Source organism: Pseudochaenichthys georgianus, chromosome 4 (genome assembly GCF_902827115.2).
Source record: "Pseudochaenichthys georgianus chromosome 4, fPseGeo1.2, whole genome shotgun sequence".
In the NCBI taxonomy this organism is placed as follows: Eukaryota; Metazoa; Chordata; class Actinopteri; order Perciformes; family Channichthyidae; genus Pseudochaenichthys; species Pseudochaenichthys georgianus.
In genome coordinates this window covers 4,412,265-4,439,367 of record NC_047506.1, presented here as the reverse complement: position 1 = coordinate 4,439,367, position 27,103 = coordinate 4,412,265, and the positions used below count along the sequence as shown (strand labels likewise).

Below are 27,103 nucleotides of genomic sequence, written 5' to 3'. Positions count from 1 at the left end.
TTTGTTTACATTGTCTTTTCTTTTGACTAATATGACTTGTACACATGAAGAGCGAGACTGATATCAAGCTTAGTTGGTGGCAACAGTACATAAGGCAAATTAACTGAATGAGCATATACTTTGTTGTGGTTCAATAATGTCATGTGCTGACACCATACATGAACTCTGCCTCGTCTATCAGAGAAACTAGCACTCAGTCAGTGGCTGAGAAAACAACCTATATCTTTATCTGCTTTTACCATATCCTGCCTGTTCAACATATGGGGCAATATGTATCTTTACAATCGTATTTTCTCAACGGTAACAAATGATAATAAAAAAACAAGACCTACATTGGAGACAAAACAAGGCCACACAACCAACAACAACAGAAAAAGACAAAAAAGATAGTATAAAAGTGTATTATTTGCAAAGGGACACAAATATCATGAAAATAGCCATCAAACATGCTTTATTTGTATGTGCTTTTGCTTTTAAAAATATTGCAATAAAAGCAGAAATTAGGACTTTCTGAAAGTTGCCTAACTGTTAGACAAACATAACAAAAACAGTGAAAACAATTATTATTGATACATTAATATTTCCAAAGCTGTAGCAAAAGGGACAATATTTATAGCCAATCAAATAAAAAATGGCCATCAGTAACATTCATGTATTTAGTTGTATGTGCTTTTAGTAGATTGCTTCTAAAAGAATTGCAATAAGAGCAGAATTGATACCGAAAGTTGGAGCGATATTTTTTGTAACTAAAGGAGATTTTTTTTCAAATGCCAGCTGTCAAGATATTCAAAAATAGACAATTTACGTGGAAATAGTGGATAGAAGTGTGCACCTAACTAAGTGTAGCACAGTCGCTGTTGCGGCAATAAACGGAGCAGTAGAGGAGCTACAACATCCGGGCAATACTCAGCTTACACAGAAACGGAATGGCGGAGGTAAGTGAGCGAAAACGAGGAATGTAACGAGTCAAATTAGAGAATAAATAGAGCGAATTTAACACTTTTGTCACGTCGTGGGGCACAAAAGAGTGTTACGGTGTCAGCGGCTGGGAAACCCCGGTTCAAAGAGGGGCTACGGGGGTGTTTTAAGTGAAAAAGCGGGGGGAGAAATGGAGAAGCTCTCCAGCGAATCGCCTCTCTCCGCGTTCTTAGCTTTAAAGAGCCATTCCCTCCTCCGCCTTGATAGTAAATCCGCATAAAACAAAAGGCAGGGGTCTAACACGGTGGTGCTGAACTGTTTCAGGTGCGAAGTGAGACGAAGTGAGTAGAAAAAGTTGGGAGGGATGTCACGACTTGTCGGCGGTAAACTCCAAAACGTCCCTTTCGGAAATATTGAGAAACTAGTTCCTTCTTGTGTAGCTGGGGAGGAAGAGACGTTCAGCACCAAGTCACAGGAAAGCGCCCCTAGTCAGGCACCCAATGCTACAGACACACCTTATATTTACATTTTACACTGGACTTTTTATTCTAATTTACCAAGAAGTTGTGTGTGAAGAAGTTTAATGTAATTCAATGAGTGGTGGCACGCTGGTTGAACTACGGTGGGCTACGTCCTCTGTCCTGTAGCCTGCTGCACGAAGTTTCTACACTTCTGTGTTAGCCTCTTATGTGGCCTCAACTTGCATGGCTGCTTCAACTACATTTGTCCCACTTTGACTTCATTATTTTAGCCGAAAGCCTGTATAGAAAACATGTTGACAAAGTAAGAGAATGTGCTTTCACCCCATATGGAAAACTATTCGCTGAACATTACGTTTTTATTTTAAGTAGTATCACACCAAAACTAAAGCTGTAATCAGTGGTGTAAAGTAACGAGGTACGTTTACTCAAGTAGGCTACTGTACTTAAGTACAGTTTTGAGTTACTTGACTTGACTATTTCCACTTTCTGCTACTTTGTACTTCTCCTCAACTACAACTCAGAGGTAAATACTATTCTTTTACTCCACTACATTTACTAAGTAACTTTAGTTGCGTTTCAGATTTGGATTAATGATGTGAAATGTATTCAACTCTTAAATCAGACTTTAGTTCCACCTGGAGTAAATCCACAAGCTACCCTGCAGTCTACAAAGTCATTCAAACTAGCTGCACCTTTACCAGCTTTGAGAACACTTTAAAGATCAATAATTACAATCAAAACGTATCATATTATTCTTAAATGGGCAATTCTGCACAATGACTACTTTGACTCTTGGTACTTTAAGTATATTTTGATGCCAATACTTATCTACCTTTACTTGAGTAATATGTTGATTGCATGACTTTGACTTGTAACAGAGTATTCCTACTTCTACATCCTCTGTCCTGAAGCCGGCTGCACAAAGTTTCTTCACTTCTGTGTTGACCTCTTATGGCTGCATTAATTACATTTGTTCCACTTTGACCTTCTTATTTTAGACCAAAGCCTACTTTGAAAAACATGTAGGAGAATGTGTATGAAGAACTATTAGCTGTTATGCTTTGATTTTAAGTAGTAGGCCCTTTTATCAAACCAAAACCACGACTGTTGTGGGTTTGTTTATTATTTTCTGTGATTTTCAAAAGATAAAAAGCTACAATTCAGTGCCACGCGTAGATTACAATGTATAATACAACGCGTACCCCTACATCTTAAACCACCCCTACGGTGGTTTAAGATAATAAGGACTTTTTTTGCACTTCTCTAAAAACAGTACACAAAGTGCTTTACATAGCCTAAAATAGAAATGTATAAGAACAAATGATAACCCTTATAAAATGAGATACAACTTAACACATCAATAAAGTGGAGATACAAGTGTGTGCCAAAAAATAATAATTCAAAAGTCAGGGATCAGCCATTTGCTTCTTCACGTTGTTTCTGTGGCAGGAATGTATAGGAATGTACCTCCATGTTGTAATTCCTTTGCATGCTGCTTTACGTGACGGTACAAACAACTCTGTGTTTGTTTGTGTCTGCAGGTGGGTGAAAAGCCCCTGAAGAGAAGTGTGCATGTCGTGGTCTAGTGGAGAGAGGATGAGGAACTGTGAGGAAGACCCTCAGCAGGAGAAGCGGAAGTGTTAACCAGCCTTAGAGGAGTTTCAGAGGACGTTCGCCCCATGAAGATGGCCGCACAGTCCCACACTGTACGCTCAAGTTCAGCCATCTACACTAAAGTTAGTGACTGTATGAACACCTCGGACACTTTCTGCAGACGTCACTGCATCACTAACAAACCCATACACATTAGTCTTACTATTCAAAATGTATGCTTTGATTGAAATCTCTAAAGTCATAGCTTAATAATTGACCATGGTGTTATGAGGTTGTTTCCAAATGTATCTGAAGTTTGGTTTGCGAGATAATTATACATTATATAGTTTATTATGTAAACTACACCGTTTAAAATCAGAGGACCAAAATCATTCATCACCTTATGTAACTAAATGGAAAAAATAAACAAACTAAAATAAACAAATTAAGTTCAGATATTCACACATCTTTTTTTCTGTAAACTGATGACAAAAACCCCTCGGACTAAAATGAGCAATGACCCCGTCGCCTTCTTGAAATCTTTTGGGCCAAGACCAAGCCCAGTGCATTGCAGGTCTCCCTTGAAAAGAGATCATTGATCTCAATGGGATTTTACCTGGATAAATAAAGGTTTAGCTAAAAGTAGACTGAAATGTGTTTCTGAAAACATTATAGGCGAGAAATAAGCAATGCAGAAACCACATCTTGATTAATATTTGATATTTTAGCTTTTTCTGCGTTTTCTCTACCTGTGGTTTAATCTTGTAAAAGTTATTTGGAGTGCTATTAGAAGTGAGAGGGAACTACTTTTCTTACAGATTTTATCTGCCGGGATATAGTGTTGGTTTCAGCGAATATAAGGAACAACATTGTTGACAAATGAAGTTACCAACTGTATCTTTAACTCCTTAAATGTGACTGACACGAAGAAGGCTTTTTTTTTCTGGGTATTTGTCCATTTGCCTTTATCCATTCTCCATTTGTCATGAGTTGGAGATGTCTTTCCCATTTGAGAGGGACTCTGCAAACTGAGTGAAAGCTAGGGAGACATTTGGGCAAAAAGAATCTAATCTTCTCCCTCTGTAACCGTGTGTCTGAAGGCTGGGGAGCTTCCTCTGGAGGAGCTGCTGGCTCTGTACGGCTACACCATGTCAGACCCAGAGAAGGAGACCTGTCACATGACTGCCAGCCTGCCAGGCATGACACTGGACAAGGCGAGATGCAACGTGAATGACTGAAATGCGATTACTTAATTCTGTGTTCGCCTCTGTGCTTTGATTTAATTTGCTGTTCCATTGTTGTATTTGACAGGATCAGATTACCGAGGATCTCTTTCCTGGGGAGGAGGAGTCGGAGTCGTCAGCAGATTATCTCACCCCCTCCGTCACCTCAAACACCTCAGATCTGCTCCGCCGCCTGCAAGGTAACAAACACATGGACGTACATTTACCATCACCATATGGCGCAGAATAAAAGGAAAGAAAATGGTGGCTTTGCGTCATTAATTCAATTCAAACGGAACAGCTTTTGACCCAAATTGATGATCTGAAACCTTATGGTAGTAATAACAGAAAGCGCCATTTTTGTAACATTTGATTTTGTGGAATATTTTCTCAACATTAGATTTAAAATCAGTGCTTTTGCTGATATTGCAGCGTGTTATTTACAGCCACCAGTGCCAGGAAATTACATTTTATTTCTGTATACTATCATATGAGAACTTCCTGGTATGCTACCATGTTCTGCTTTATGAGTCTTTTTCCAACTTTGTAGTGACATTTTTGTTGCTGAGTCCACAAAATATCAAATACGTGGCACGTATGCAGCTTTGTCCGTTTGTTTCTCTCAAGCCTTAGTAGAGGAGATGCCTTTCGCCTCTTTGATTCTTCACCCTGAATTGTATTTATACGGAGTTTAAAGTATTGCATTTTTGTTTCACTAAGTCCACTGTCTCTCTATAAATCCCAGTATTACTACTGCTTCATTATCTCAATCGGCTTCACTTGTCGAATAATGTTTAAAACATTTTAAGAATTACATAAATATAGATTTTCACAAATGAGGTTTCGAAAAAAGTTATATTGCTGCATCTAGAGTTTTGAGATAATTTCCAGACATGCAGTGAGGATTTAAATAAAACCAAAAGGCCGGATAAATTAGATTTAAAAAAAAAAAAAAAAAAAACAGTATAACACATCCCTCAATTTGTTATTTTGAAATATGTGATATGTAATCTTAGCCAGAAGACAAATGTGGAGACTGACATCCCAGAGTTCGATTGGATGACTCAATGTAATGTAGCAATAACAAGAAGTGCACACACAGCAGTAAAATCATTTAACGGGTAGATTGTGGGTTTTCACATCTATCTGTTCTTGTTCAAACGTTAAGGACCATCAGCAATACCCTGAATGATCTCGCCATGTTTATCACGTTCGAGCCATTCAGAGAGCAAGGGCCAATCAGGCAGACCCTCAACATCATAACTCCTGCCATCAGGAAGGAAGCATCTTTTTTCAAGAGGCCCCCAAAAGGATATCATAGACCTAGTTTCCCTTCCACTCAGACTCTTTGGTTCATTTATTATAATGAAAACCACCTTTTTGTCTCCTGTTTAAAGTATATATATTAAAAATGTTGTATCATGTGTATTGGCTGTGTTGAATTCTGTTTGCAAACCGAATTGCTCGTCAGGAAAAGATTATCAAATCCAGTCAAATATATTCTGTCTTTCAGGTGGAGACAAAGACACATTAGTCAGCTACTCAGATGAAGACTTGGATGATGCCTTTATTCCCTCCAAAGAAGAGCACAAGGTAGGCCACTCAGGGCAAACACATATACACAACAAATAGGAAACTATCAAATCGGTAGGGTGCAGATTCGTTGCCACCACTGCTGTAATGTGTGTCAGAATGAAGACTAACCCCGGTTCTATAGCCCCCTTTCTTAACCGCAAGTGTGTCGGATGCTTTTTTTCACTCACACCTCTAACGCAAGGAATGCACTCTCATTGTAACCCTGTTGCATCGGGTGCTGCGAGACAAAAAACCTCTCAGTCACAAACAATTTCACCTATTTGTTCAAACTCCACAAATAAAGCCTTAAATGAAAATGAAATAAAACGTAGAGAAGCTGGACCCTTACATGCACACGCACACAATCCACAGGAAGCAGGTCCGTGAGTGCAAGTCTGTTATGTGCACACACACCTGGCAGTGGAGGTTCTTACTCTGTCAAGTTGCGAGTATGCAAACAAAACAGGAAATGGCACTTCAAAATATAAGCACCTGGAAATTAATTCGCCTTTCTGATGATTCCTTTCAGAAAGACCCACTTTGCATCCAACCAGTTAGGAACCCCCGCCCTAAAGCACTCGCTAAATGAGACCAGCATTTATAAAATGATCATCATGCTTTATGGAGAAGACTTGAAACGAGCGATTAAGACAATAAACTCGGCAGGAAAAATGTACTGAGGTAATAATTCAAGTGAGAAGTTGATGTATTCGGCGCCAGAGTCTCTTTGTTGGGCAATCTGTGGTAGGGCTAACCCATACAGTGGTGGGGCTCAAGTCAGTCGCGCTATATCGCCCCCCTTGACAGTGAAACGCCACGCGTGAGGTTTCGATTATTTCCCTGTCTCAATCCAAATGGAACTGTATGAAAGAAAACGGCACATTTGTCTTGTAGTAAATAAAAAGGGATCCCTGTGAACGTATGATAGTACACGTTGAAGATCCAATGGGGATACTGAATGGCGGTTCCGATTGATCTCAATCAGTAAGGCGTGACGCAGACCCAACGTTTCGTTGCTCTGATTGGCTGTAGGTCTGTTCAAATTGCATTCGGAGGCATTTTGATCTGACCGCGGCCGCGCTGATATTATAACGCCAGAGAATGTCCACACCTTTAGTGTATAAAACTCCCCCACTACTTAGACTATTCCTTGCACCCCTCTTCTCGCATAAGCCCGAATGGTCATATTGCGTCAGTAACGTGCACTTGTTGCTACAGCAGCAGGATCAGTTTGTGTGTTGTGGACACGACCGTATATTTTCGCAATCCGTGTTCTCAACATTTAGCATTTTGTTTATTATTTAATTTAATTTGCTTACTTCCATTTTTCATGGTGGGGCTAAGGTGGGGCTAAGCCATGTCTTGGTATGGCTGTAGCCTCCCCCAGCCATACCCTGGCGCCGCCACGGTTCATCGACAACCAGAGAAGTCTCTCTGATATTCCAGAGAGCACAAGTTTGAGACACTTCTGATTGGTTTTATCCTTCAGACCTGGTGTTTGCTGCTTCCTTACATTTACTGTGACGACACCGCTTCACTTCCAATGGTTCCCTCCAATCGCCAAAGCTGTCTGCTGTCTGAGCGCAGCCAACGCCTCTCTCTCTCTCTCTCTCTCTCTCTCACAAATATTTATTTGTGGCTCACGGCTGCCAGAGATAATGACAAAAGATAATGTGTAATGATTTCCTTACTTTCCAATAATGTGTCTGTCTTAGACTTAATCCTTAAAGCAGCAGAGCGTCAGATGTTCCTGTGTCTCCTATACTTTGTCATGAGTTTAAATCATTGACTGCAGGACTTGCTGAATTCAAATTGATTGATTGAGGCCACATTGCCGGACTTAAATAGCATTGTCCAGAAAGGACTGGCTCCACGTAATCATTCTGGTATCGGGGGGGAAAACGCCTTTTTGTATTCCTGCCAAATAGAAAGTGCACATAGCGTGAGATACAAGGCTGACTGCAGACTTCTACCCACAGTCTGCATCTGATGAGTCAGACTAAACCCAAAGTAACATCCCAGGACATGGGACAAGATTTCAACTCAACCGTAGTCGTCACTTACTTGCTGGCTTTACTTGAATGGCAATAAAATACAGCACTTAGAAATGTTTTTTCATTCATGCAAGCCAGAAGAAACACCCCTCCATTCCAAATCTAAAGTAGCCTCGTCCCTTTGATCTGAGACCTGGTTCTGTTCACGTCTCCCCGAAGAAGCCTGCCACCCATCATGTCTTAAAGAGTGTCTTTTTGGGTGTGTATGACCCATTTGAGAGCTTTGACAGATTGCCTTTGATTCCATTCTCAGGAGATCATGGTTGGCTCTATGTACCAGGCCAAAATCCCTCCACTCAGTTCATGTACCACCCAGGAGAGAGGTAAGCCTGTGACAAGATGTGAGGATGTTTTCATGGTTAGTTGAACTGCTGTTGTATAGAGAATACATGTAACATGTTTCATGAACTGTGTACGAAACAGTCCCAAGAACTAAGTCATGTCAGGGTTTTAAAGCCTCTGTGTAGAAAAACATAGATTATAGGTTTTTAAGAAGTCGCTGCAAAACACGTTTCTCTTCCTAATTCCCCATCGTCTTCCTCTCTTTACCTTCCTCTGTTCTTTCAGCCTGCAGCGGGGAGGACCAGTTGCTGTGGAAGCCGGGCGTTCTGCCGGTACAGGCAGTGGAAGAATTTTTGCTTAATGCACAGAGGCCGTTTAACCAGGAGGGGGCAGCGTGCACACAAACACAAGGACACACTGTGCGGGACAACCAACAGGTAGGCAACTTCATACTGCTTCACATAAGACAGTGTAGGGTCCAAGTTCAACTCTAAGGATCTTAGCATTTTGGTTAAACATTATTGGGATTTGATTATTGGGACTGGGCTTTAAAATACTTGGTGGCTTCACATTGTATCTTAATTTCACTGAAATACTTTATGTTTCTCAATGGCTGCTCAAGAGAAGGGGGGGGGGGGGGTTGGGACAAAACGTATAACATCTTAAACAAAACCAAATGATATTTCTGAATAAGACTCATGCTGGAAGTCTACACCACAGTATGCACGCGCATGTGTTTAAGTGGACGGGAGAGCCAGCACAGGTGCATCTGAATGCATTTGAATGTACTATTACCCTTTAATGTATATGTCAATAATCGCATGTTTCGACCTACCTCAACTCGATGCAGTTGGTATTAGATCAAGGTTTGCTACTGAACGAGTGCTTCTGGAATCCACTCAGTGTAAACAGAGATCAGGTTCTGCAGCTATTCTCTTTGTGACAGTCTGACCTTTTCTCTCACCCCTCCTCTTGATCCTCAGGCTCTGTACGAACTAGTGAAATGCAACTTCAATGCAGAAGAGGCACTGAGACGAGTAAGCTTCAATGTGAAAGTGTTCAGTGGTGAGAATCTGCTATTATACTTATTAACAATGCACTCAAAACCAAGACTGTGAGAATGAAATCCTCCCTAATATAAAAATAATTGTATTCAATTGAACTCACAAGTGTTTCTTAATACGCCTCCCTCTCCGTAGAAGAGCTTTGTGCCTGGAGCGAGGAGGAGTGCAGGAGCTTCGAGCACGGCTATCGGGTTTACGGGAAAAACTTCAACCTCATCCAGGGGAATAAGGTGAGAGCTCAGTCCTATCTCAGTCCGTGTACATGTTGTCGAATGTTTTAAATTATTCTAAAAAACATGTTATTTTTTATTTCATTTAAATTAATTATTCCAAACTTCCTTTTTGTACCAATATTTGTATTCCATTTTATTTGATTTTGTCTTTTTATTATTGCACATTTTATTTGCACTTTTTATGTTTTTTATTTGAAATATTCTTATGTTATTTCTTTATTCTTAATTTTTGTTTGTTTATTTCTCAAATGGAACAACCGTCATGAAACCTTTTACCCCCCTGGATAAAAATGAAGTTTTCTTATTTGGTTATTTGAAGGGAGGTAAAGGTAACGTGTGTTGGGGGAAATGTCCCTAGGCCCAAACCTTTGACCCAGTTCATCAGCTTGTCCTGCCCTCACTGAGCACAGGCCTGCTACCTTGGGCTGCTGTGCTCTCAGTGTTGTGTCTGCCTGTTCCTGCCTGTTGGCGTCAGCTGATAGAGGTGTTATGGTTTTATCTTGTTATGCAGCATGTTGATTCGTCTCTCAGAACTAGCTAAATACACGGGTCTGGGGGAGAGATCTTCAGAATTCTCCGGCCGAAGCTCCAAATAAACCATCAGTGTTTGCCATCAAAGTTCCTGCTCTACCCGTGTCTCTCGGAGTCCTGTTTCCATCACAACGTGTTCCTCCTCCTCAGGTACGAACGCGCTCCGTTGGCGAGTGTGTGCAGTATTACTACATGTGGAAGAAGTCTGAGCGCCACGAGTACTTCACCCAGCAGACGACCAGGCTGAGCCGCAAGAAGTTCAGCCTGCAGTCAGGGAGCATGTGAGTACTGCTGCAACAACAATGACACAATGTCTATCAAAGCCTCATATGTAGGATAACTATGAACTCTTTAAGTACATAGACTAAGACAAGACAGTGGTTCTCAAACTTTTTCTGTCAGGCCCCCCCTTTGGAGAAAAAAAAAAGTCTGGCCCCCCCAACACAAATAGTCAGGCTCAGTGATTTATTTTGGGGGTGCTGTGGGGTAGCTTGACGTTTCATAGAGGGTGCTCAAACATTTAGGGTTTCCCATTAATGTACCGGAGCTACAGTGGAATGTTCTACTGCAACAATCCCCACACGCGTCGTATATACACAGTGTACCCGCGACTGTTACAATGAAGGCTCGATAATCAGCTCACGGCATATAGGTGTAAGCAGGGGTCAAGTGCTATTTTTACAGGTGGTGTGTGTGGACCTCACATAGGGGGGTCCGGGGGCAAGCTCCCCCGGGAAGATTAGTTTTTAAATATTGAAGTTAAAAGCATCAATCTGGTGCACTTTGAGAGCAACATCAAGAGATCTATGGATACCTCTCTCAACACCCATTTGAAACGGAACTGTAAACAGATTTACTATTTCTTTATGGATATTTTACAAATCACCCTTTTAAACTTTATTCTTGTTTTACTGTCATACAGTATTTCATACCAGTTTTTCATTTATTCTCTTATTTTTTTATGACTATAATGATCATATAAACGTGTGCCTCGGAAATAACTGTTTACATTAATGGTGACCAAAACGTTTGAGACCCACTGAGATAACGCTGAGAGAGTCCTTTAGCTCACTGAGCCTCTCAGTCTGACGGGAGAGGACTCTCCTCCACTTTGTTGTTGAAAAGACTCCTTATATCCGTTAGCGTAGCTCGCTAGCACCAGAAGCTAACAACAACGATCTGCGGTACCGGTGTGCTCTCTCTCGCTCTCGCACACAAAATGGCTCGTTCCACAGACACACACACACACACACACACACACACACACACACACACACACACACACACACACACACACACACACACACACACACACACACACACACACACACACACACACACACACACACACACACACACACACACACACACACACACACACACACACACACACAGCCGAGCTTTAATGAAACACAGAGACCCAGACGTAATAGTACTGCATCATATTATTTTCGAATCAATAATTTTTCAAATTATGTTTTTTTTATAACAATTGTTCCTCCTGGTCTCTCGTGCCCCCCCTGACTCCATACATACATGTTGTGTGAACATGCACATGAGCCCTTTCTAATTTCTGCTATTCAGTTTAATGAAATCCCAGAATATTAGAGACGAGTAAGGCTTATTTCTTCTGCTCTGTTTCCCAGAATATGCTTCTATTGTATTTATTCCTGCAGTGAGCATTTCCTGCATGTTCTCATCTGACCTTCCCATTCAATCTATTACAGTCCTGTTACCAGAACCTCTTTGAGAAACACCAGACCATTTTTAAAGCTGTTCATTTATTTATTCCCATTAGCTGGAGCTCTGTCAATGCTATTCTAAGTAGGAATCCATTGGGTATCAAATCATGAAAATGTGTTTTTACCCTGCACTACTTAAAGCTGAAGCATTACTGCAGAGTATCCCGATGAAGTAATGGAACTGGAATTCATGTTTATTTTATTATCCAGAGCAACAGGTTTCTTTGTGCCATTTCTCAAATGTTTGTACTAAATGTGTTTCCATTCCCCTCCATGTGACCAATGAGATCAGTTCAGGGCGTGTGCATTAGGGCGTGTAACTCTCGTGCGCTGTGGGTTTAATCTGTTATTGTTGCTTGATAACTTTACACCATTGATGCTTACACTAACAGTGTTTTGTGTGTTGCAGAGAGGATGGCGAGCAGGACGGGGAGGGTGGGGAGGTGGAGGGAAGCAACTCCTCCTCAGGCTTGTCGTCTCGGGGCTCCACGCGGCAGCTGGAGTCCCCGGTCCCTCCACAGTCCAGCCTGGAACTGGACAAACAAGGTAAACAAACACATGATGTGGTGACTTAAATACTGGAAGCTGGAAAGTCCATTTGCTCTCTTTCAGAAGGCTAGAACTAATAGTGAAGCGAGGGTTTCAGCCCTAAGACCCTAAACTATTATTCCTATGATCTCATGTTAAGGCAAGAGAGAACCGCTTTGAAACGAGCACAAAGAAGTAGTAGGAAACATATCAATTGTAAAGTGAGTTGAATTTGAGCTGCGCATTTTTCTTTATAAAAACCATTTACATACCATGTCAGGCACATATCCATCATCTTCTTTGTACATACACTTCCACAGATTTCATTTTGTCTATTGAATGTCCTATTTTGAGTTCATTGTTTGCCTTTTTTCAAACATCACATTATCATTATCTTATTTTATAAACATTTTTCAACTCTCACCCTTTTTGTTTTTCCCACATCTTTTTGTTTTTCCCTCCTGTGTGTCCTGTGTTGTTGTGTATGTGTTTGCATGTACACTCGTTGTCATGGTACTCCAGAGGAGGAGAGGAGACCCCGCCGCAGACGAACTCCCCGCTTTCTCTTAAAGCCATGAACTCGCTCCAGGCAGGCCACAGAACGCAGGCCGGGCCTGCAGGTAAACACAAGAGAAATGTAGAGACTCTAAATAATGTGTTGATTGGTAACAGATCTCAAAAACGTTCCTGTGGGATAATTCACCGCAAATTAGATCCAACAGCTACGTAGCGTAGAGCCTCACCTGGCTGTTCAGTACATGATGTCAGATATAATGAGTCATTCAAGAATACATTCAAATGTACTTGACTTTTGTGTTGGTTAAAAAATTAATATATATTTGTAGTCAAATCTGGTCCAATTGTAACCATGGTGGGTCAAGGCTTTTATTAGTCATACGTACATAGCTACAGTGTAGTTACGACAATGAAAATCTTCGGTCATAATAATGGAAGTTGAATTCCAACTACATGTTTGTGGGGAAAAACTTTAACTCTAATTCAAAATTAAACTTGTATTTACTAAGGACATGTTTTGGTTGGTACTAATGGCAGCAGGGCTTATCAACAGCATACACAAACAACAGTCAAATGTATAAGGACTCTCACAATGCAAAGTGTTGAAATAAATACCACTGATTCATCTTTCTGTGAAATATAACCACACCTTAAGAACAACTCACTGCTGATAGTTTACAGATGAAGTCATTCATTATGCAACAATATACTGTATAAACAATATAATAATCATAATAATACATTGTATTTACAAGTGCTTTTCCTGGTGCTTAAAGATTCATAATTCCCATCCAACCTCTATTCAAGCATTTTCATCGCAGTATCAAAACTAAATATCACTTTCAAGCAGCTGTTTTTACTATATGTCACACGTTTAGGTGCACTTTAGCTAGTTTAAAGGGGACCTATTATGCAAAATCCACTTGTTCCTGTCTCTTCTACATCAACATGTGGAAAGAGATTCTGAAAGTTTTAGGAAAAAAGATTCTCTCTCTTTTTGTCCTCATCCATTTATATAAAAACCTGTCTTTTTTTTGGCCACTTTATGATGTCATAACGATTTTTTTTGGCTTGTGTAACCATTAGCCAATCACCAACCAAGGTACCCCCCCCCCCCCACACCTTATCACCTGAATCTCCTCCTAGAGCTCCATTGTGTTCTTTTTAACCAAATATCTCTCAGAGGGGCGTGGGGAGGGGCTCCTTATTTTCACCTAAAGTAACAGACATGGGCCGTTTCTCAATCGCAAGTAAAACTGCTGCAGAGCAACTATTTCAAGTATACTACGTCATCGAGTGGCACCGAAGGACTGTTTAAATGCATGTTAAAAGCCCAGCATTCTGCGCCACTCTATGACGTAGTATACTTGAAATAGTTGCTCTGCAGCATGTGTACTCGCGACAGAGAATCAGCACTTTTGAAACAGGGCTGAAACAGAGGGGGTTATGGGTAATGCTGCAATGAACATGTTCAGTATAAATCTCAGAGCTATAATATATTGATGGAAAACAGCATACTAGGGGACCTTTAATTGAAACTTCAATGAATCGAACCGTTCTGGATCAGATGAAGCGACATCACCTGACCTGAGTTTCAGACGTGTTGTTGATCTGTCTCCCTCAGACGGTGCTCTGGTGTCAGACCTGTGTGGAGACGGATGTCCTCAGTTCGACTGTCCCTTCTCCCTCCTGCCTCTGGACCATCTGCGGGACCCCGGCTCCGGCAGTTGTTGTCCCTCAGCTCAGCTCCAGCCCCCCCCTCAGTGGAGCCCTCCGTCCCGCCACGAGGACCCCCGTCTCTCCGGCCCCTGTTTCTACCAGCTGCATATGTGTGGTGGACCTTTTGTCTCTGAGGACGGAGATGCAGCGGGCGGAGGGACGCCCCCCCCCCACGGGCTGCAGGTGGAGTTCAGCCTCCCCTCTGCCTCCCCCCCCTCCTCCTCTGTCCTCCCATCACACTTCCAGACACTTGGCGGCCTGCTGCACTCCTCCCCCGTCCAGCACCCCCCCCCCTCTCACACAGTGATGGGACATGGGGAAACTGAGTGGTACTCTTCATGAGATGTGTGCTGGTGTTTGCTCGCACCGGACGTTGAGAAACCAGGACACAAAGTGCATTTCCTTAACTTTGATGACAAGCATGGAACTCGTACGCTGACACACTTGAACCCTCTTTCCACGGTGGAAGGACACGTGTTAATCACTCCTTCAGGTGTCGATGATGTGTTTATGAACTGTTTGTGACAACGACCTGCACCAGGGCAGATACATTGGTTATAAATGTGAAGCACAGTGCAGGTGATGAACTGCAGTGGCTAGCAGTCATTTTTTAAACAGATCAATTATTTACAATGTTAACCACTGTTTCTTTGTTTTCTTATTTATCAGGGTGGAACAGTTTAACTGCAGCTCAGATTTTTTTTTTAGGTTTGTTTTGCATATTTTTTAACAGTTTTGCAGCCGGTTGAGATCTTCCTCTGGAAATATGACCATGGAGTAAAATGTGTCCCTTCAAAACTAAATAATTTATTTAAACCTTTTGTTTGAACGTCACCTTTTAATAAGTCTGTAACTAGCTCTCCCTCTCCTGTCCCTGATGTTGATCATGTCTGTATTTCCAACCTCCACTCCACCTGTCTGAACATGTTTGGCACAAGAGTCAATCTAATCAATTTTGTTTTATATACGAACAGCTTAAACCAGATGCTTCATATTTTTCCGGATCTATTTTTTATTTCGGATTTATTGAATTTTTCATCCTTTGAAGAATTAAATCGAGATTTATAAAGTCGCGGTGCTTTGTCGTCATTTCTGAAAAACACGGTGCATATTCGGTATCATTAGGAAGCGGTTTGACATGAATAATAGCCATACAAATAAATGGTGTTAAGTCGGTGTCCATGGAAACATAGGTAAGTGAATGCGATCACACTTCCTCGGGATCTCCAACTGATGATCCCCATGAGCCGAAGTCAGTTACCATTGATTTGGACAAATGGATCAGAAAAGAGAGCAATTAAAGTTAATTGGATTTTTTTATGGACTTTTATTAATCCCCCGTGGGGAAATTGTTTCTCTGCCTTTGACCCATCCTAGTGTTAGGAGCAGTGTGCTGCCATTTTGAACGGCGCCCGGGGAGCCGTGTGGGGAACGGTGCCTTGCTCAGGGACACCTCGGTGGCACTTGGTCTTTCCGGGACTTAAACTGGTGACCTTCCAGTTGCCAAGCCAAGTCCCTATCGACTTCGCCACCAACGCCCCATTGATTGAGATGCATCTTGTTTTGTATCAACATTACAAAAGATGGTGGGGTATAAAGATAATCAGAATATTTAAAACAAAATGTGTTGCAGCTCGTGCTTGCCTCTTTAGTCTAAGTGAGATCTGATCAGTGGACACGGTTGATCAAAGGTACATTTTCCTCTAAAATGTGTCTTTCAGCCACCTCTGCCAGACATATTGAAATAAACAGAAGGCTCCTTTATATGAATGCATTAACATTTCCAAAAATGACATGGTTCTCCACTTAGGATGTGCAATACAGAATCTCCACTTTTTCTTACCGGTATCCACAAATTCTCGTTTCCCCTTGAATGAGATCTGTAAATCTGTTCATATTCAACCTGCAGTGTGTTTCTCTAAATAAATCTGCCAGTTGCAGAATGATGAAGACTGGACCGTGGTGTGATGGCATAGATACAGTATGATAAAGACTGGACCGTGGTGTGATGGCATAGATACAGAATGATAAAGACTGGACCGTGGTGTGATGGCATAGATACAGTATGATAAAGACTGGACCGTGGTGTGATGGCATAGATACAGTATGATAAAGACTGGACCGTGGTGTGATGGCATAGATACAGAATGATAAAGACTGGACCGTGGTGTGATGGCATAGATACAGTATGATAAAGACTGGACCGTGGTGTGATGGCATAGATACAGTATGATAAAGACTGGACCGTGGTGTGATGGCATAGATACAGTATGATAAAGACTGGACCGTGGTGTGATGGCATAGATACAGAATGATAAAGACTGGACCGTGGTGTGATGGCATAGATACAGAATGATAAAGACTGGACCGTGGTGTGATGGCATAGATACAGAATGATAAAGACTGGACCGTGGTGTGATGGCATAGATACAGAATGATGAAGACTGGACCGTGGTGTGATGGCATAGATACAGTATGATAAAGACTGAACCGTGGTGTGATGGCATAGATACAGTGATACATGCATCTGAAGATGGACGAAGCTACTATTGGGGGTTATTACAGCGGATGTGATTTTAACACAAGAAATAGATGAGCTTTAGGAGGCCACTTATTAGAACATGTTCATTCACCTTTTCATAATTTCATGAATAGATTTGTGTATCCGTTCAACCATACGTGTTGTTTCTTCAGCATGTGAGTGTATTTTAGTCGCAGGTCTGAGCTATCCTATTGATTTCTGTTCTGTCTATTACTGGTGGAGCTCTTCTTGATATTCCTGTTAAAGTCACGCCGTGTTTCAGATCAATGATGGTTTAGTGTCTGTTTACATACAGGGTTGGAGGGAGAGGCTCCAGGTCAGGCACTGAATCACTGCCTTTTAATTCATTTATTTTTATTTTAGCAATGTATACATCTTACTGCTTCTGTTATGTTTGTTTATAATTATTATATTTTGTAAAGAAAAGGAAGAAACTATTAAAATGAATAAGTTGAAATGCTATGTGCTTGTATACATTATTTTAAAAGCTGATAAAGTGTCTTGTTTGTGCGATAGATGTCGTATATATCACAGTCTCAATATTAAGTGCACATAGAAGGAAAATTCACATGTTAGAAATACACACACAACTATTTTCTTGTTGCAAAAAGATATTTTTAAAATCCACAAACGTTTTAATGTACACAGGAATAGTCACCATACTATAAATGAAAATCCACATCTAAAAAAATGTGTTTCTTTGAATATATATCCCTTGTATGGTATTCGGGTCTGTGGGACCCGTTTTCATTTTCTAGCTAAAGAAAAATGATATGATAAATTATGTTTTCAAACCCACACTCAATGGCCTTGGCTCATTTTCTGTGAAGAATATATATCAGAACACATTTTCAATGACCACCCACTGAAGTATCCCTGCAATGTGTAGTACAGTGAGTATCTCTGCTGTACTGTGTGTAGTACAATAAGTATCCCTGCAGTACTGTGTGTAGTACAGTGAGTATCCCTGCAATGTGTAGTACTGTGAGTATCCTTGCAATGTGTAGTACAGTGAGTGTCCCTGCAATGTGTAGTACAGTGAGTGTCCCTGCTGTACTGTGTGTAGTACAGTGAGTATCCCTGCCGTACTGCGTGTAGTACAGTGAGTGTCCCTGCTGTACTGTGTAGTACAGTGAGTATCCCTGCTGTACTGTGTGTAGTACAGTGAGTATCCCTGCTGTACTGTGTGTAGTACAGTGAGTATCCCAGCAATGTGTAGTACAGTGAGTATCCCTGCAATACTGTGTGTAGTACAGTGAGTATCCCAGCAATGTGTAGTACAGTGAGTATCCCTGCAATGTGTAGTACAGTGAGTATCCCTGCAATACTGTGTGTAGTACAGTGAGTATCCCAGCAATGTGTAGTACAGTGAGTATCCCTGCAATGTGTAGTACTGTGAGTATCCCAGCAATGTGTAGTACAGTGAGTATCCCTGCAATACTGTGTGTAGTACAGTGAGTATCCCTGCAATGTGTAGTACAGTGAGTATCCCTGCAATGTGTAGTACTGTGAGTATCCCTGCAATGTGTAGTACTGTGAGTATCCCTGCAATACTGTGTGAAGTACAGTGAGTATCCCTGCAATGTGTTGTACAGTGAGTATCCCTGCAATACTGTGTGTAGTACAGTGAGTATCCCTGCTGTACTGTGTGTAGTACAGTGAGTATCCCTGCTGTACTGTGTGTAGTACAGTGAGTATCCCTGCAATACTGTGTGAAGTACAGTGAGTATCCCTGCAATACTGTGTGTAGTACAGTGAGTATCCCTGCTGTACTGTGTGTAGTACAGTGAGTATCCCTTCTGTACTGTGTGTAGTACAGTGAGTATCCCTGCAATGTGTTGTACAGTGAGTATACCTGCAATACTGTGTGTAGTACAGTGAGTATCCCTGCTGTACTGTGTGTAGTACAGTGAGTATCCCTGCTGTACTGTGTGTAGTACAGTGAGTATCCCTGCAATGTGTAGTACAGTGAGTATCCCTGCAATGTGTAGTACAGTGAGTATCCCTGCAATACTGTGTGTAGTACAGTGAGTATCCCTGCTGTACTGTGTGTAGTACAGTGAGTATCCCAGCAATGTGTAGTACAGTGAGTATCCCTGCAATGTGTAGTACAGTGAGTATCCCTGCAATGTGTAGTACTGTGAGTATCCCTGCTGCACTGTGTGTAGTACTGTGAGTATCCCTGCTGTACTGTAGTACTGTGAGTATCCCTACAGTACTGTGTGTAGTACAGTGAGTATCCCTGCAATACTGTGTGTAGTACTGTGAGTATCCCTGCTGTACTGTAGTACTGTGAGTATCCCTGCTGTGTACAGAGATTTCTCAGTTCTGGTGTAGTTTTAGCTACACAATACACACATGTGTTCACTGTTCACACACGACCTGCATCTTGAATGTGTTGGACATGTTAAAGTGCTGAGCGACCGTGTGTGAATGTGGAGAGCAGCAGCAGGAAAAGCCCTCGTGTGACGTCATGGTAACTGTCTCTCTTTATCTCATCGGGCCTCCTGTTCTCAAGGGCAGCTTTCAGCGGCAGACAAGGAGCTCCGCTGCTAATGACGCAAGCCTTTCATTTGAGGAGAATAAATGTCAAGTGGCCATGAAAGACGCCTCTGGGAGAGCAGCTAAATAAAGTGAAGTGTTTTTATTATTCTGCAGTCAGTTAATAGAAAACTGATGGATTCCTTAAAAGACCATTAACCAAATGACAAGTTTTCTTTCACTAAAAAAGGCAATCTGTGAGATATCATTTTATCTATTGTCTTAAATAATGAAGGTGGTTTCCACTTAGAGTGTGACTGAGGATGTACATTCATCATTCAAGTAAATAAGACTAGTTAGTAGAAGAACATCTCAGGCTAAGCAATGTCTTCTCTAATCTGCATTCAGCAATAGATGGCCACTGGTTACAGAGATTAACAAACACATTTCTTATCACAATGCACTTATTGGCCTGCTGAACAAAAGTTAGAATGCAAAGATGACCTTTTACACCTGGATGTCCCCCTTTAACTTTTAATACAATTTAAAATAGAGCTCAGCGGAAGTTCTTTCAGGAAGACTGGGTATATTGGAAGGCGTGTGGCGCAGTGAAGTAGTGCGTTGGTGTTCATATCAGGGGGTCACAGGTTCAAACCCCACTGCAGTCAGCATGTCGTTATGTGTCTGGGCAAGACACTTCACCCCAAATTGCTCCTGCGGGGAATTCCCACAGTATTGAGCATGTAAGTCTCTTTGGATAAAAGCGTCTAACAAGTAATATATATATATGTACATTCACTACACAGCTGCTTATAATCAGCTCATCACGGGCGTCTCTTTAACCTATTACATTTCACCTTATTCTCCAGCATCCAATCACCGAGCTGCAGCCACACTTTAAAATGGTTCTCCTCTCTCCTGCAGTCAGCTGTGATTTCAGGTCTTCATGCTGCCGCCCGCCTCCTCCCCATCCACCTCCTCTCATCACATCCAGTGCCAGGAGAGCTAACCCAACACCTCCTCTTCATCCCTTCTCCTCGTCAAATCCAGATCTCCAGCATCATCACCAGTGTCTAGACCCCAGAGTCTAATCGCCAAAGACTTAACATTTATGGCATGTGTCAATAAATGTTCTTTAACTAAATGAAGTCTCTCCTGATTGAACTGTATAATGGAGAAAGCTCTGAAGCTCACAGTGTTCCTTTCGAATGTTCTCCTGTTTTAAAAACAAGAATACAAAAATACAAGAAAAAAGCTATAAATATGGAAATAAATAAATGAATGTATAAATAAAAAAACATTTGTTGAGAATAAAAAAGAACACACATTATTATATATCTTTAATGTATGTTCTACATTTATTTTCAGTTACATTCATATATTAATTTCTGTGTCTGTGTGTTTCACAATATGTTGTTTTGCTTGGTAGCCTTGTATTCTGTGGAAATGACAACATTTATAACAAATGTACTTTAAATTGCTCTGAAAGTTTCAACAAGTACACGTGTCTTTAACAATATCTTGCAGTTGCCATGTTATTTTAGTTCACTTCCTCTGACCAGTCCCCCTTTTATTTGGAAGCTTTGTGTGAAGTCGACACAGTGCGAGGAGAAACACAGTGACTCTTCTCTCTTCAATACATGTTTTTAAAGCTTACAGCACGGGGAATCTCCGGCGTATTCATGTTCTGTATAAACTGTAAAGCCCTCTGAGACAAATGTCGATTTGTGATATTGGGCTAAATAAATAAACTTTGATTGACATTAATTGATGGATTTAGTGCAAGAAGAAGTACACTTCACTTCTGAGCCCTCAAGAGACATATATAAATGTTTATTAGCTTCAAAGATGGTGTTCAAGATGCAAAGGATACAAAGCTACAGTGTAGAAATGCCAATGAAATTCTTCTGACCTGAGCTCCTCCAACGATGAAACATATATAATAAAATAAGAAAAATACAAAGGCTTTGCTACTTCCTAAAACTCAGTAACAACGGTAATATCACGCACACATTTAAAAAGCAGCACAATACACACATCATCATGATAGCTGCATGGGATTGAACCCACCACCGTCTGACTCAAAGACAACAGCTCTTCCTCTCTGCCAAAGCCAAATTATGGGCTGCTGTTCAGAAATAATGACCTCATAGCCGCAATTATCCCAATCGAGATAACCGTTTTGTTGATGGAGGTTTTTTTAAATGGGAAGAAAAAGTTCATGAAGCATTAACCAAGTTAGATCCTAAGAAACCGGCTGGTCCGGACAACTTCGAACCTTTCTTTTTAAAGATAGCTGCAGATTTGATTGCACCACCTCTTACTTCTCTTTTTAACCTCTCCCTCAGCACGAACACAATTCCGAAAATATGGAAGTCAGCGTATGTCCTTCCTCTACTAAAAGGTGGGGAGGCTACTTTATTAAATAATGATAGGCCCTACATTGTCAGTTCTGGCCAAGGTTCTTGAAAGCCTTGTGAGTGAACAGGTAAAGGTGTTTTTAAGTAACAATGACCTACTATGTAAACATCAGTCAGTTTTCAGAAAGCAACAGAGCACCATCACTGCCACAATGAAAGTGGTGAATGGTATTGCTAATATCTTAGACAAAAAGCAGAGTTGCGCAGCTCTGTTTAATGATCTTTCCAAAGCTTTCACTACCATCGATCATCAAATCCTGAAGCAGAGGCTGGCCAGTATTGGCATATCCAGCCATGCAGTGGGATGGTTTGTGAACTACCTCTCTGAAAGGTCCCAATGTGTTCAGTTTGATGGGCTGTCTTCTGAGTGGTTAAACATTACAAATGGTGTACCGCAAGGTTCTGCTTTAGGTCCACTTTTATTCTCCATCTATATCAACAGCTTAGGTCAAAATGTGGATGAAGCAACTTTACATCTGTATGCAGATGATACCGTGATGTACTGTGCAGGTCCCTCCATTAAGGAGGCTGTTGTTAAATTACAGGCTGTTTTTAACATTATTCAGACTCAGCTCTCTGAGCTTAAGCTTCTTTTAAATGTAGATAAAACCAAGGTAATGCTATTTTCAAAAGCCAAAAAGACACCGGAGACAACTTTGGATATTGTTACTACGCAAGGAAAAGTACTTGAAGTGGTTACCTGTTATAAATACCTTGATATCTGGCTTGATGATTGTCTCTCTTTTAAACCTCAGGTCAATAATCTGCTTAGAAAGCTGAGGGTGAAGCTAGGTTTCTTTTTCAGAAACAAGTCCTGTTTCTCGCTTGAGGCCAGGAAAAGGCTAGTCTCTGTGACCTTGTTACCTGTGCTGGACTATGGGGATCTGATGTATATGAATACCTGCCCATTACCTGATCAAGTTAGATGCCGCCTATCACAGCGCACTGAGATTTGTCACTAGCTGTAAAGCACTTACTCATCACTGTACCCTGTATGCCAATGCAAGTCTGCCATCACTTACTGTTCGGAGACTCAGTCATTGGTACATGTTCATATATAAAGCCATGCTGGGTAAACTACCACCTTACATCTGCTCACTGATATTCTGAGAGTCGCAAGTAGCTATTGCCTAAGATCCCAGGATGTGTTGTTATTACATGTGCCAAGTGCTAGGACTGTTTTAGGCACTAAAGCGTTTATGTGCGCAGCTCCTCTAGCTCGGAACACTCTGCAAAACATTTTGAAAATGAGCATTTTAAAGTACAGCTGGATTAAATTATATTTGATACTCCTGGTACCTGTCATTGTGAATAGGTTTGTAAATTGTACCCCTGTCATTATGTTGTATGTGTCCTTTTGTTTTCTGTTGTATTTCTGTTACATGTGTAACCAATGTGCGGTAGATCTCCCGTGTAAAAGAGATCGTTGATCTCAATGGGATTTTTACCTGGATAAATAAAGGCTATAAACAAACAAACAAAAGTGAGAAAGATACCAAGGCTTAATTACATTGTTTCTAAAGGACATATTGAAGAAACCTGACTCCAGATGCCCTGGTAGCCTTAGGTTTTTCTGAACAGTAAAACATTGGCCTTCCTGCGACTGTGGCTGCAAGGGAGTGCGGTTGTCTTTCAACCAGAAGGTTGTGGGTTCTATCCCAGCCCGTGCAGCCAACATGTCGATGTATCCTTGGGCAAGATACTTAACCCTGAGTTGCTCCCGATGGCATGGTCAAGGGTGTGGGAATGTGTATGAATGTTAGTTCCGGTACACTGCTCTGTATGAATGAGTGTGAATAGGTGAATGACATGTATGTAAAGCGCTTTGAGGGGTCGTAAAGACTGGATAAAGCGCTACATAAGTACAGTCTATTTACCATTTCCTGTGATGAGTTTCAACTAATGTGTTTACAATATTTCCTCTGACAAGTCCTCTTATAACCATAACCCTAATATGAGTAGAAGACCAGTTCGTAAAATCATACCATTGTAGATGTCCAAGAGTCAGAAGGTTGCTGGTTTGATTCCCAGCATGGCAGAGTGAATTTTGGAGAGACATTTATGCAATATTTGCTCAATCAAGCATTTCCTTATTATACAGAGAAAGCAATAATAAAAGTATATGTTTGAGAATGTCACTCTTCTGAGGCAGACACTGAGATGAGGTGTCACTGTCAGAAATAGCCAGAAGGGGGCAGAAACACCTCATCTGTAAACATGTTCCCTTTAGTTGTCCACTAACATCTCCATGGTGTTTCCTTTTTCCTCCCAGATAGATTTTATTTTCACACTATTACATTTAATTGATGGTTGCACAGTACTAAATAGAATATTATAATAGTGACTACTTTTGTTTTCCCTTTAGATCATTTATTTTAGACGTGCATACAAGAGGTTTTCATAGATGGCATTTGGCTGTTTTGTTTGTTTGTTCTGGGTGAATGTATCAGAAGTTTAAAAATGTCAAAACTGAGAAGAAGAGCTTTGGATCTGTTCTTCTCTTTTTTAATGATGTATTACAGATGTACATTTATTTCCAGAGCTTTATAGCTTTTAAATCTCCATGATCAAATATCCCTTGCTCTTTATATTCTACCAATTGCTTATATACAGAAAGTCAAATAAAGCTTGTGCACCTAAGATAATCAATTTAACTCAAGGGTGCTGAGCTAATAGACCCGGGGTTAAACGCGGTGCTTGTCATGCAAACAGAATTAACTCTTACACACAAATGACTGCAAAGTGATATATGTGGCCAGCATATACAAGTGGTGGTCTGGTATTGAGTGCTGTGGGGGAAACATCCAGACCGCCTGGGGCAAAGTAAAGCATTCTGTTTGGAGTCATGCTGGTGTAAAGTCATGCTAATGTTGCTACAGTCCCAGCAGGGCTTATTAAAGTCTCCCTGCTTTTGTTAGGCAGCAGTTTTGTCCTCTATATATTTTTTTAATCACCCACCAAGTGTGCTCAGTGTGAGTCCAGCTCCCAGTGACATGGAGGTGTTGACTAATACGTTGGCACCTTAGGACCAGTTTGCTTTTCTAGTGAGCCTTAAATCTCTCTTTCATATCTGGGAGAAGAGTGCACTCTGGGAAAAGGTTCTCATCAAAACAGAGAAGTTAAAGAGTTTTGTATACTTCCTGTGGAGCTGTCATGGTGGAACTGCAGTACAGGAGGGGATAGGGCTCTCGTCTATAAGGGAGGACATCAGAAAAGGGGCAGAGATGAGTCCTCAATTAAAGTCACAACCTTATTGCAGTGCTTTAAAATGGTATAAGCGTTGAATACAGATCACGAATGAGGTCAATTGTTTCAGGATATTAATTTTTTCTTCCAAAAAGCATTATATTTTCAACTGTTATTTCATTGTACTTTCTGTTTGATCTATCTTACATGTACATCGCTTACTTAGTTATTCCTGCACAATAATGTCACTTGCACTATTTTATTACTTTTTTCTTATACATCATAACTTTATTTTTGTTGCACTGTTGGAGCAGCCTGGAAATTAAAGAGGCCTTATTATGCTTTTTTGGAGCTATCACTTTCCTTTAGTTTGTTATATAGGTGCATGTAAATGGTCTGCAAAGGCTAAAATCTCAATCTGGCTTTGTGTAGTTCTGTAACATTGACTGCATTATGTAGTACTCGCGCTTCTATTGGCTAGACCTCCAACACAGTAGGCTTGTTTGAGACACATTGCGGCTCGCCTCGAAAGTAGACGAGAGTAGCCGATCGCAGCCGGGGGAGGTGTCAAAAAGCTCGTCTTAAGTCGGACAGCTCGGACTCGGAGTCGGCTTGACTGGCTGGGTTTGCAATGGCGGAAATTGCGTTGGCGTTTTCCGTTGCAGATGAAGTGGATGCAATAGAAATGCTCCTCCTTCTTAATGTTTGCAAAACTGATAGGTGGACAGGCAGGGCCGGTTCTAACCAATTTGCTGCCCTAGGCGAGATTTTAGCTGGCGCCCCCCCTGCCAGAAAATCGTTCAGTAGAACAAATAAAAGTATCCAAGGAATACACAATAGAATATATAAAGAATAAATGAAAAATCTCTACAAAAGACCAATGCACTACAAAAACAGAAACGTATTGACATGTTGGTTATATACATCAAAAAGGCTTCAAATGTATTCAGTATTATATGAACATGTTTTAATTGGGGTGAGGACATCACATCTCTCTGAATCTCACATGAATCTCCCGCCCCTGACATACAAGCAGCGGTTTGATTGGCTAGAGCTTGTACTGTCATATGATTCGATTGGCTGACGCTTCTGCCGTGGCTTCAAAACTTGAACATTGCTCAACTTTTGCAGCGAGCCACGCCAGCAAAGTGACGTTACCCCATTCAAAGTGAATGGTGAAGCTTGAAACGCACGCCGCTGTGTGGACGGGCCGTAAAACACCCATATGAAAAAGATTGGTTTACATTTTAATAACCAAATATGTGAACATAACCAATAACCTACCATAGCCAATAGCAAATAAATGCAACTTGTTTTATTTTTGTTGTTCATTCATATTTTATTTTACCTAGTTAACATTTATGTGTATCTCCCAAGTTTTAAACGATATTTTTGGTTACTGTCCTATAGTATACATTGAAATGATTTCAAACCTGTTTACCCCAATAATTATAAAAGAGTGCCTTGGAAATATTTGTTTACATAAATTGCATTTATCTCGATCCCACGCCCACTTTGGCTGTGAGCTGCGGGTGCCAGATAAGCCAACACCCCACACTTTCATCACTTACAGCGTCCATCGTACAGGGCAAATGAAAAGTGTAACCGGGGTGAAAAGGGTGTTACCTTGACTTAATTATGAATGTTGTTACATCAAGGCCGAAAATTAGGATGAGCGCAAACAGTCAAAATGTTTTTTTCCCTCCCAGAGCTGCCAGCCCCCCCCCCCCCCCCCCCCCCCAGATCTGGCGCCCTAGGCAACCGCCTATGTCGCCTATGCCAAAAACCGGCCCTGTGGACAGGCTACAAATGATCAGTCCCTTCAGATCCGCACAAAAAGACCTGCTGCTGTGTTAATTCTTTAGCTGCCACTTTAAGCTTTATGATGTGTACAACATGGATGTAATTTGATTTAATCTTGCCATTTTAAATGATGTATTCAATAAATAAGGTTAAACCAAATCATTACATTACAATAGATTTTATTTTAATGATTTGGTTTAACTTAAAGAGA

The 27,103-nt window shown here is 41.0% G+C and overlaps 1 protein-coding gene across 1 annotated transcript; it reads left to right on the top strand.

Annotated features, from left to right (window-relative positions):
* The first annotated feature begins 835 nt into the window (after positions 1 to 835).
* mier2 (mesoderm induction early response 1, family member 2) lies at positions 836 to 15,534 on the top strand. The gene is made up of 13 exons (XM_071202829.1): positions 836 to 935; positions 2,942 to 3,136; positions 4,094 to 4,207; positions 4,305 to 4,416; positions 5,730 to 5,809; positions 8,099 to 8,168; positions 8,413 to 8,564; positions 9,111 to 9,192; positions 9,327 to 9,421; positions 10,106 to 10,236; positions 12,107 to 12,243; positions 12,750 to 12,845; positions 14,366 to 15,534. The coding sequence occupies exons 2-13, from the start codon at positions 3,080 to 3,082 to the stop codon at positions 14,800 to 14,802; spliced, it is 1,563 nt and encodes a 520-aa protein (XP_071058930.1). The 5' UTR covers positions 836 to 935; positions 2,942 to 3,079; the 3' UTR covers positions 14,803 to 15,534.
* Positions 15,535 to 27,103: the final 11,569 nt, after the last annotated feature.

Coding starts and splice junctions, on each gene's coding strand:
- mier2 (XM_071202829.1), top strand. CDS start 3,080: ATGAAGATGGCCGCACAGTCCCACACTGTACGCTCAAGTTCAGCCATC. Junction 4,417..5,729: donor TCTGCTCCGCCGCCTGCAAG/GTAACAAACACA, acceptor TCTGTCTTTCAG/GTGGAGACAAAGACACATTA. Junction 10,237..12,106: donor AGCCTGCAGTCAGGGAGCAT/GTGAGTACTGCT, acceptor TGTGTGTTGCAG/AGAGGATGGCGAGCAGGACG.